The sequence below is a fragment of the Nanorana parkeri genome, unplaced genomic scaffold (genome assembly GCF_000935625.1).
Source record: "Nanorana parkeri isolate BGI_ZX_2015 unplaced genomic scaffold, ASM93562v1 scaffold978, whole genome shotgun sequence".
NCBI classification, from domain to species: domain Eukaryota; kingdom Metazoa; phylum Chordata; class Amphibia; order Anura; family Dicroglossidae; genus Nanorana; species Nanorana parkeri.
Genome location: NW_017307246.1, coordinates 412,175 through 424,720, shown reverse-complemented (window position 1 = coordinate 424,720; position 12,546 = coordinate 412,175). Strand labels below are relative to the sequence as shown.

General features: G+C 39.7%; 1 protein-coding gene across 1 annotated transcript in view; it reads left to right on the top strand.

Moving 5' to 3' along the window:
- ADGRD1 (adhesion G protein-coupled receptor D1) overlaps positions 1 to 12,546 on the top strand; it is a 486,234-nt gene that overhangs the window by 132,795 nt on the left and 340,893 nt on the right. The window contains exon 17 of the mRNA XM_018566815.1: positions 2,270 to 2,411. Coding sequence (XP_018422317.1) covers positions 2,270 to 2,411 — 142 coding nt within the window. The remainder of the gene's footprint in view (positions 1 to 2,269; positions 2,412 to 12,546) is intronic.

Sequence of the window (12,546 nt, the reverse complement as noted above, 5' to 3'; positions counted from 1 at the left end):
TCCAGGCAAACAGCTAAATACATAGAGCAATTAGATAAATGGGAGCTGCTTTACCTGCCAAACTGTTTGTATTTCTGTCCATCCAGTCCTGAGTTTTACACAGCTCTGCCCACAGCACAGTGAAAGGGGACCTGATTTTTCTCTGTTGCCGTTCAGCAACACATGTAAGTCATTTCTCTATCTCTTATCAGTGATTTGGAAGTAAAAAAAGAAGCAGCAGACTGATGAACACAGCTCCCTCTCACTGTGCTTGATTGTATTCATATGCTCCTTGCTCTGTAGCACAACTGGCTGGCTCCTTGTCCTGCTTTTTCTTCACCTGGTCTGAGCCCTGTCTAATAATAAATAAAGAGTTGCAGTAATGAGCATATTTTATATCTGCCTAGAGTTCACCTTTAATTGACAAACTAACACTAACAAAATAACAAAGATGTGTACCCTTATTGTACTATTTTCCACCTGAAATGAACATGTATCTGTTAAAGGTCCTATTTCCCCATCAATTGTTATTTTTATGTTGTGCAGTTTTACTTTATTACCACTTCAATTGCTTTTTTGTTCTGTCCTTCATAGACAGCTATTGAGACTACCAGTTATGACCTCCCTGAAGCTGTTGTTATTGTGAGGAGATATAACTTGAGTGGTAATCTTTGTAAAGAGGGCCAATAAAAAAAAAAAAACACCAACAGTGCTATAATAACACTAGAAGTGGTAAAAAACGATTACATACAAAATATACTTAATAAAGCATGTTATGCGTCTTTGTGAACTGAGAATTAAGAGATAGGAGGTGGATAGCTCTAGTATTAAGGAAATAATATCCAAGCAAGAGGAAAAACAGCTTTGTGAAATGTCTCTGTCTCTGTTAAACTGAGTCACCAAGTTTTCAGAATTGAAGAAATCATTTATGTAATGTGGATGTTACAGTGATAATGTTTTGGTGCAAACATGCCTAATATTGCGATATGAAGGCGGGTTATAGCATAGGAAAAACAGTTGTCATTAACACAGGCCTAGGAACTGAACAAACATGGCTGATTTCTTTGTGTTCACGGCTGGATTTACTCTCTCTGCTGCCCCAAGGCCAGGTTCCTCAATGCACCCCCCTACCCGCCACCTGACATTGTATGCAGCCTGCAGGTCTGCCATTCTTAATGGGAGGGGGGGCATGGAGAATGGCAGACCTGCAGGCTGCATACAATGTCGCAGAGATCACTTGTACAAAACAAGCGGCAGCTTCCCCGGTGTACATTTAGCTCTGCTTGCCCAACGCAGGGCTAAATGTAGAAAACAACTATGCGCCTGGGCATCAGGAGATAGGAATTCCACACCTGCTGCCCCTCTACTCCCTGCTGCCCCAAGGCCGGGCCTTGGTTGGCTTTGTGGGAAATCAAGGCCCTACTTGTGTTCACTTTGGAATTGCTCAATTGATGGCAGAGATGTAAATAAGTTATTTGAAGTTGATGTGTTCACATAACTTGCAGAGGACATAAAGGTGTTAAATCTTGGACAGCTTTAACATGCAAACAACTACCGGAACTGAAGCTGTGCTTGGCTAAGCCTCCTCTCTGCTCCTGGGCTTCACTATCGGTTTGTCACTATGTTAGATAGCGTTACAGACTAATAGTGAGGTGTAAAAGCAGAGTAGACAGGGCCCAAAATTTGTGTTAATCCTTGTTTGAGCTCTTAGGGTGCTTCAAAAGCTATGTAAAAGTACATGCAAGTAACTTTAAGTACCTGTTTTACATCTGTGGTATCAATTTTCAAACTTTAAAATGGTCAGGTTTTACATTAGGATTTTCTAGGGAACCTTATTTTTAGATCATGCAAACCTGAATTTTGGCATTTAAAAAAAATATTTTCCAAAATGGTTATTTTACTATTACTAATGATTTAGTTTATGGTAGATGTCAATTAATGAAATCCCTGATGATGGGTTTTATTACTCTAACTTTATTTTAATATGCATTGGACTTTGCTTTCTGCTCCTTTTGCTATAAGACGACAAGCTTACTATACCTGTTGCTTGCACCACAATAAAAAAAAAATCTTTCCAACAGAGTCCATGGGAAATCAAAGACCTAGTAGGTGTCACCAACATTTCCAAAACTAAATATCAAGTTTGAGTGTAATGGATCTTTGGACACTAACTACCTGTATGAAAACACTTTTGCACTTTTGTTGAGCTTAATGAGTAGAGAGAAAAAATTGACTGATGCTGTAGTCTCTATTGAGGATCAACATTGATTCTTCTCTTCTTCTCTTTTAGAATTTCAGGGGCAAAACAGTACAATGATTACATGATCTCAGCAGCCAGTTATATAATTTCTTTGAAGGTAGAGCCACCTCCGTACCTGTGTCAAAATCTTTCTGGATCTCCACTCATAACTATTCAACTGACACACATCTTGGTGAGTAAAGAACAATTATATAACCTAATCCACTCTGTCTGTGAAAATAATAACACATATAAAAGTGCTGGCTTTTCATTTATTTTAACATTATAGATAGACAGATATTATTATAGAGACATATATTCCAGACAGCTACAGCGTAAGCAGTAAGGAAATAGCTTAATAGAGAATCCTACACAGTGAGGGAGTTGAGTGACAAATACCCAAACTCATTAGATAATTGTTCTCAATCCAGCTTAACTCCACAGAATCAGGAAACAACCTGGATGTTGTTGGGTATAACTGTAGAACTCTGCAAAACCCCAATCCCCAAAAAGCAATTTGCTTCCTTGAAGTAAGAGTTCATTGTGCATTCTTGGTATGTGTGTTCACAGGAATTTGTTACATGGAGGAGGAAATACTAATCAATTAATGACTTATCATTCATTTGTTTGGTAGCTTTTTAAGTACTGATTGCTACGCATAATCGATTTTCATTTTCATAATCATTATACTGCATCTATTTTATATAATCAGTTGTCTTTACAATTTAACAAGACTCTTACTTGTCACACTTATACCAGATATAGTCAACATTCATAATACTGTATTGTACATGATCTATATGTATGGGCTTATACATATCTTATTGTCATAAATATTGTATTCACCTATATATGGTACAGTCTTTTGAAAAAGTTGACATCACTGCTTGACATGTTTGTCACATGAGTGCTGATGTATGTGTCAGTTACTTTTCTGTAGTAAATGACCTGACCATATCTGCCGAAGGAGTTAACACAGTGGAATTCCTCATTAACAATCCAATAAGATTTTAGGGAAGGGCTGTGAAAGGACATTTTGTTTACTTTGGGAGGCGTTCAGTATTGAAGTTTTATACAATCCAATATGTACACTTCTCCACTGGTTATGGAAATTCCAGATTTCTTTGAGAAACTTCAAATGATTTACGATCACTGTTAATATAATCCCTATGCTCCGTAGGAAAGCCAATAATCTCTTAATTCACTCTTCACCACCTAAATATAGAATTCATTACAAAAGAGGGACAATGCAGATAAAGATTAATAACTTTTTCAAATAAAGACAGCTTATTATTTATCAATTTACAGTAAAGTTTGCTTGACATAAACTTTGAAAACTAGACACAGCTTCTTAATAAGTACACCAGAGATTAGACTCATAGACAGTAAGAGTCTAAAATACTAATGGAGTCATTTTCAGTGCACCATAATATGTTCATTTCAAATACTGAACTGGTTAGGGGAAATGTCTCTGGTTTTTAAATTCCTAAACTTGGCTGTATAGCCCGCTATATACTGAGCTTTGGGTCACGGGAGGAGGTTAGTTTATGTCCTCCCGTGACCCTAAAGAGAACTATGGGATAAAAAGGTTACCTCATATTTCTCTTTTGAGTCAAGTAGGGAAAAAGGGGAGCTACTGAAAGCTGCTGCTATATTCAAGCTTTGGATGCTCGACACTTCACACCTGTCAGCAGCTTTTGGTTCAAAGTAGATGTGATACTCTGGTTTTGTACATTAGCAGCAGACGTGTACTGTACAGAGTGTGTACTGTGCAGATGGCTATCATGAATGTGTACTGTTATATATGCACAAGGGATTACATTTAATTAAACATTTTGAACCAAGCTGGCAGGTTCGACTAACTTTCCTGACCACATTCAGAATAAACAATGTAAATCTTAGGAATAGGCTCAGTTTAATCCTATTCCTGCCAGTGCAGTGTCATTGAGTTGATTAGTCAGAGAATTTGTGTCTACCCCTTCTCCTCTACAGAGGCCCATAGCATTTTACAGATCCTTTCCTAAACTGAGGCTTCACTGGAAAAACACAAATAAGCAGAGATTATCATTATCATCACAAAGGGGGTGATTTACTAACCTAAACACACGCACGCACTAGGTGCGTGTGATTTTTACACAGCAAAACGTATTTATCAACCAAAAAGTCTCTAAAAGCATATTTCTACTAATGCCATATATGGAAAAATCATGCACATGATGCATATATAATGCTGCTTCACAGTTTAGACAAAAATGGTTAGCTCATGCATTTACATTCCTGCATTCATCAACGCAAGCAACACAACATAGAGCTAATTTACACAACATCACCTTGCAAATTCATGCAGGGCTTTGCACAACACACCTGCTGGGTGTGTACACACTACAAAGGGGTTTAGATTCCACCCATAGATCATGCTGGGAGGGAACACACTACAGAGGTGTATACATGTTCGTGGTGTGTTTATAAGGTTAGTAAATCAACCCCAAAGTGTCTATTTTTGTTATTAAAGTTATAAATAAACAGAAATACCAGTGTACACCCAACATCTGCCTTCCTACTCTAAAAGATGTTCAGCAACACATGAACGAAATATTGGCTGTTCCCACAGAGTTGAAGTAATGTTGTTCTCCCATGATGTCCTGCGTTTTCACTTGGTGCTACTGGACAGTTAAATCTGTTCAGTGATGTGAGACCTCTTCTGGAGAAGAATAGAATAAATTATATCACTAATAAGATCTTTATTAAGTCTTGGAAGGTATTTATGTTAGTTACTGACATGGTGAGACACCTAAGAAACAAGTCACAGCTGTGATTTATCACTCTCATTATAACAAAATATACTGTTATTACCATGATCATTATATGGTGGCTCAGCTCAGTTAAGGGAACTGGCACGGCTGTGGAACATTATCTCACCTTATGTATTGCTCCATTTTTACTATTTGCTATTATTTTTCTAATTTCTCAACTCCTTCTTGGTAGATGCATTTTTTTTCTGCAGCCCTGCTATCAAGTCTCTACAACAACTCTGATAAACACCATTTAGTTTTTAAAAGAACACTAATATTTTTTTCCAGCATGTTCTTCTTATGTTTTTCTGTGTACAATGCCATATTTGGGGCACACTTTTGTGAATTGCCCCCACACCAAGCTGTAAGAAAACAAAGGTCTCAACTGTCTAGGTCTGTGAACTCTATTGTTTTACAAACTGCTTCCACTGTGTCTTCACTGATCCTTTTAAATTCTAAGCTCATCCAGAACTGTTTTAACATGGTTATATGGTTGTTATATGGTTAAAGATGACCCCCAAGATGGTGTAGCAGGCTAACATTCAATTTCTCAGCATGTAATACTTGGCTTATTGTGGGGTAACAAACTTAGGTTCTAGTCACTTTAGTCTTTTTATGGTTTTACTTGCTCATTAACTCTGGAGAGAAAGTTAGGGGTACACAATACTTAAAAAAATAGCACAGAAAGCATAAACAATGCTCAGGCTGATTACAGCCTAGCTGCAAAAAACAACACTAAGTTTAACAAGGGAACATAGTTTTGGATAAAATGGGGGTAGGGGCAAGAACATACAATAGCATTGGTTTCAACCCTTTCTTACTCTTCTGAAAAAAGGTTTTATTGTTGTTTGTGTCCCCAATGGAGTGACTTACCTGCACGTCCTGCCCCACTAACAGACAACAACAAAACCCAACAGACTTTCTAATCCTTCCCAACTTTATCCAAAAGTGATACATTAAAGTAATCTTAAACTTGTCCTAAATAATCTGAAGTAACAATAGTAGTACTTTGTGATGCCTACAAACTGTTTTGTTAATCTTCACATCAGTCCCTGTGTTCCTCATACTTGGATCCTGCAGTACTCAAGATGTTGACTTCTTTCCAAGTCAATGGTTTGCCCCACTTTCTTTCTAAACTGCAGCTCTCATTTTTAACTATTAAATGCCAGAACCTCTACTTTAATGACATGGAGAAAGGCTTAATGCCTATAGGGGCAGGGTTTAGTATTAAGAAGGTCAGGGCTTAGGCTCTACTTCAAGAGAAATCGAGGCCCTGCGTACAGCTTACATGTAGGATCCAAGAGGCTCTACTGGGACAAAGGGGTTCATCTTAAGGCAAAGGACTCATGTTGACGGTCTTTGCATTTGTGTCAATGGGATCATTTTGACATCAGTTTGAGATGCTTGTGAGATTTTTTATAATTCCTTGACAGATCCATTTGACCTGCATTTGGACCCTCCCAACCGTCATTTGACCTGCTTCATGTAGGTTTTACATTCCTATAGACTTATATAGAAAATCAAAACTTGGCTGGTGCAAACAAAAGCCCACTTCCACTGACCCTAACACAGGTACTAGCAAGCACTTTGTGCAGCCTGCATTTCACATGTATTGAACACATAGATACATTTAAGGCAAGTTGAGTGCACTTTATATTCTATATAATTAAAAATAAAACATCAGTAAGCACAGATGTAACTATGACATTTTATATTAAGCGTTTCTTTGTTGTAATTGTGCCCCTTTCATATATAGCAAGTTGCAGCAAGTAAATTAAACAAATTCAACAGTTGGCTACCTTGCTAGAGCCCCCAGATCAAGCTACCTGAGGCAACTGCTTGTTTTGATTAATGTGGACTCATTTTTCTCAGCTACATTATGTTCATTTCATAGCATAATAAGACTCTGTGAAGCCGAATTGTTAACTGAATGCACAAATAAATAAATTTCATTTTTCTGTGATTCAGTTATTAAAACTGGCTCATAAAGTTTACGATGTGGCAGTTTCAGGGATGCATACTAAGAACAGTTACCTTTTAAAGCAAAGGAATCCACGACATAGAATGGTTTTGTAATAAAGTATAGGATGGGAATAACACATACTTGTGAAGGCCTGTCAGACGTATTTCTAAACCTTGTTGACGTTTCCTAGGATTGGGAACTGTATGAATGTTGCCATTTCAAAATGCCAGATGCACAGTGATCCAAAGCGAAAATACCAAAGTGTGACCTGAATATTAAAAACATGATTACTAGCTGGTAAAATAAGACATTAGTCAGTCAAATCGTAAGTTGCACGCACATCTGGTAAAGGTTCATTAAGGAGATATAGCTGTGGTTGTTTTGAATACTTAGTAAAGTCACTAAAGCTGGTCGTAGATAGGTAAGATAAGCCTCAGTAATGCAGTTTGAAATCATACGGAAGGCTCAATATTTATGAGACTTCACATACACATGTACATACACATTTGCATTACTTGGTTATTGGGAAACAGAGCTGCATGTCTGTATCGCCTGTACAAAGTTATAACTAAAAATCCCTTTCAAATAAAAGCAACCTCTCCCAGTGATTATTGTAGATTTAAAAAGGGGCTAGAATCCTTGGGATACCTTACTCAGTAAGGTATTGGCATTGCCAGATGGCACCTCCCTCCACATATGTTTAGGTCTCCCTATTCTGAGCAAGACTTTTTCAAAACCGACACTGGTTGATCCCTTCACAGCTGGCATGTGTTCAATGATGCCAATTTTGAAACAAACATTTCTAATTGCCAGATCTGTGCTGTAGGAACAGCAATATTAGATCCATAGAACTACAGAGACACATTGCACAATCAACTAGACACATTTAATAGGATATTTAAGCTCTAGATTACCTAGATTTAGCTAATGTTTTTATATATTAAAGTGAACCTGTGCTTTGCTCATGCACAATTAAGCAACAGGTGCACTTTAATACCCAGTCCCACTAGCTGTACATTAACCTTCTCTTTTCTCCCTGTTCCTTCATTTGGCTGCTGGGCACAAAGAGAGGAATCCTGTGTAAGCTCCAAATTGTATCTTGGAGCTTACACGGAGCTGAGGATTCTCTCCAGGAATTGAGGTTAATGCATTTTTTTGGAGCTTGCACAGGGCTGAGGATTCTCTCCAGAAGAAGTTGAGTCTGATGCATTTCTGGGATTCCACCCTGGTGTCTTGGGTTGTAGGAAGTGGATTTGAGGGTATATTTTTCCACCTCCTGAATGCGGGTGGGTGTCTTTAGACATCCTTCGTGCCCGCTCGCGTGTGCCCCCTCGAGCGCACGAGCGGGAAACCGCCTGGATTTTAAACGGCCTTTTACATACAAGCGGTCCAGTGTCTGTAAAGGCGCCCGATCGCTTATATGATTCAAGTGAGGGTGCGCCCCCCCTCCTTACCTCTGCTCGCCGTCGCTGTCCCCGCCGTCCCCGCAATCCCGGGCGTCCATCCATCCCGGGCGATGTGGCTCTGTGCACTGAGAACGGAGGGAGATCAATACCTGATCTCCCTCCGCTCTCCGAATGCAGGAAGTGATGTATACTACATCACCTCCGCATTCCTCTGTCACTCTCCGGTACAGAAACCAGAGAAGCTGATGAAGCAGATATATGTGCAAAAATGCATTAGTGGTGCCTACATGCAAAAACGATGATTGCTCCAATTATGCTGCACATATGTGTTACATATCGCCGCAAATGTCGCAATGAAAGCAATAATTTTAGGGCCATCAATCACTGATAACACTAAACTGATGAGCGCTAAAATCGTTTAAAGCGCCGCCTATGACCAATTTTGGCTATGGTGTTTTTTTGCGATTTCACAGGTGCGCGCAATTTTAAGGCTTGACATGTTTGGTGTCTATTTACCCAACGTGACCCCGCCTTTTATATTTTACCAAAAAATTGGGTACAAATAAATGTTTCCTAAAATAATAAAAGGAAAACCATTGTTTTGAAAATATTCAGTACTTTATTTGTTATATAGTAAAAAATAAAAAAACCCAGTGGTGATTAAATATCACCAAAAGAAAGCTCTATCTGTCCCCAAAAAATGGTATAAAATTATTTTCAGTACAGCGTTGCATGACGGAATAAACGTCATCCAAAGTACCGCAGCGCTGAACACTGAAAAATGGCCTGGACAGGAAGTGGGTGTAAGACGCCCACCCGCATCCAGGAGACTCCCGCCGGACGTCTTTCAAAGTTCGGCGGACGGGAGGTGGTTCAAAAAGTATTTTGCTGAGCATTAGACAGGGTGATCTCAATTGGAGGGAGCTTAGTGGTACAGGTGGGCAAGGCTTATGGGCAAGGTCGAGAAATTAAGTTTTTATATTGAAAAATTTAGGTTATTTCAGATAAAGCTTTTCTAGACAAGAGCAGTAATAACAGCCACCTTGTGGATTGATTACATAAATAAATACATAAATGAACCTTAATGGAAGTCGAAACTACCTAGGAACCAAAGTGATTAGCACTTCTGCCTTGCAACACTCATTGTGTGGGGTTTCACCACACTCCCAAGACATACTAGTAGGTTATGGGTATTCTGTCTAAATTGGCTATTGTATTTGAGGTAGGGACATGTCAGTCCTGTGAGGTCAGGGTCGGATGTGAATGTAAAACACTGTATAAAGTGCTATAGAAATGCCTTAATAAAATGCCTTAATAATAATAATACCCATTCACGCCTTAAAAAAAATTAAAACCAGATGTATGGGGTGTCTTCCTCTTCTTGTGCCAGATCCTCCTAATCTGAAAACCACCCTGCCTCTTCATAAATCAGGGTAGGTGAATCAATTTTCCAGGGCCTACTGGGGGAAGGTATATTTCACATAAACTTTCCTAGATTTCCACACTTGCTTCTCTGGGTGCTACGGGTGAAAGATAATAACCATACTACATTTCTCAGCACTGAAAGGAGTTCACCCACAGATAGCCTTCTAGTCATATGAATAACAACCCATATGCCTGGTTTACTGAATTGGTGTCTTTTAGTTTGGGTGTAGGTGAATTTATCTATTGTACAAAAATAAAAAGGGAAGAGAAGGGTGGGTTGGTGTATATGTACATGATGAATATGATTGTCCAGCCCTAAGAACTAGCCTAGGAAACAGTCATAGGAGTTGCAATGTCATAAAGTATGCTTACACTGTATGTAATCACACTTTAAACCAACAAAGCCAGTTTAACTTCAAACAATAAAGTTGCATTAAACGTATTACAACAGCAAGATTTTTGCTCTTTACTGAAAGTTTTGAATTAGAACTGATATATAAGATGCAGACAGTGAGCATTGCTAAAGTGCACCAAGCTCTCCCTTGTGCCCAGTATCAAAGATGTGTGTCTGAGTCAATAAGTATACACATGAGCTCAGTGTGGCTTAATGTTTTCTAAAAGGATGGTTCCATTCATAATCTTGATGTCTCCCCTGGTCTAGACCTTTGAAGTGGGAGAACATCACTTCATACAGTTACTTAACATCTTTAAACAAGTTTTTCTAAATGGTAGCTATAATAACAGTTTTGCTGAGATAAATAAAAAGTAGTAGCATAATTGATAAACTTCTCTAAGTGCTGGCCAGATAAACAAAATCTCTTCTGAAGTGAAGAGTCAGCCAATCTGGGCTGTGGGCCTCATATTTAACAAATAACACATAATGGCTCTATTGACAGAATAAACAGGTAATAAATCTATGTTACAGGAGGAAACTGTAAGAAGTGCGAGACATGCTCCCACACCCCTTGTCTCAGCCTGTCTACAGCCTGTTGCTCAGTCACTGTCATCTCCAAAGCCTGCACATTGGTTGCTGGTAACAGGCCCTGCTTTGGTGGCAACATTCCCTTCACTCTCATTGACCTGCAGTGGAGCTCCCCTTGGGCTCTGTTCTTGTTGGTAGGCAGCATTTTTGCTTAGATTGCTTTGCCTCCTTGACACTGATTGGTCAGTGACTAGGGAACTATATTTAAGCATCACCATCCAAGGTTTTGGCTTCACTGGCACAGCACTGTTTGTGTGACTCTTGGTTTGACCTTGCTAATTGTCTCTAGATTACCCTATTTTCTGCTGCCGTCCCTGACCTCTGCCTTTCCCTGGATTACACTGTCTGCCAACTGCCCTGAGTTCTGTCTGTCCTGGGATTATGCAATTGTCTTTTGCCTGCCCTGATCCCTGGGTGTCTTCGGATTATGCTGTGATTGGCTTTCTGCCCTGAAATCTTTCCCTTATGTACAATATTGCCTGCAGCCTGCCCTGGCCACTGCCCTCAACTCCTGGATTTCGTTACTGTTACCCATCTGATAAAACATCAATCCATGCCAAACAATCCCAAGGACCACAGGTACACTTTTGTTATATCCTTGCTGATCCCCTTATGCCACTTGGCCAGTGACTATGGCATTGTGCAATAGGTTCTGGGGGCAACCAAGTACTACTAGGCCTGCTTGCCTTAAGGGAATGGGAGCTTCTAAAGGTGAAGTTACACTAGCCAGGTATAATCTTTGACTCTCGGTACTGGGGTGGGCATTATAGGGACTAAAAAAAAACTACTGTGTTAATGCTAGACATATTACATTATGTATGCAATGCATTCAGAAATTTTTCAGACCCCCTTCACTTTTTTCAATTTTGTTATGTTGCAGCCTGATACTTCAGTTGTTTAATTTCGTTTTTCTTCATTAATCTACACTCTATATCCCATAATGACAAAGAAAAAACTGAATTTTAGCAATGTCTGTGAATTTATTAAAAATGAAAAACTGAAATATCACATGTACTTAAGTATTTAGACCCATTACTCAATACTTTGTTGAAGCACCTTTGGCAGCAATTACAGCTTCAAGTCTTTTTTTGGGTATGATACGACACGCTTTGCACACCTGGATTGGGAGATTTTCTGTTATTCTTGTTTGCAAATCCTATCAAGCTCAGTCAGGTTGGATGGGGACCGTCGTTGGACAGCCATTTTCAAGTCACTCCAGAGATGTTCAACTGGGTTCAAGTCAGGGCTCTGGCTGGGCCACTCTAGGACATTCACAGAGTTGTCCCTAAGCCACTCCTGTGTTGTCTTGGTTGAGTACTTGTCATGTTGGAAGGTGAACCTACAGCCAAGTCTGAGGTCTTGAGCACTGTGAAACAGGTTTTCATTGAGGATATCTCTGTACCTTGCTCCATTCAGCTTTCCCTCAACCCTGACCAGTCTCCCAGTCCCTGCTGCTGAAAAACACCCCCACAGCATGATGCTGCCACAACCAGCTCTTGGAAGAGACCTTGTTGTGCCAAACTTCTTCCATTTGAGAATTATAGAGGCCACTGTGTTCTTGGGCACCTTCAGTCAGGGGCTGACTGGCAACTTTTGGCCCAGGGGGCAAGTGCAACCCAGGGGGCAAGCTGCCTTCAGCAGCTGTCTGAATAAGCCAGACAGTACACAGGTCAGGATGTGACGCAGAGCACAGAGGTCAGGGTGTGACGCAGAGCGCAGTGGTCAGGGTGTGACGCAGAGCGCAGTGGTCAGGGTGTGAC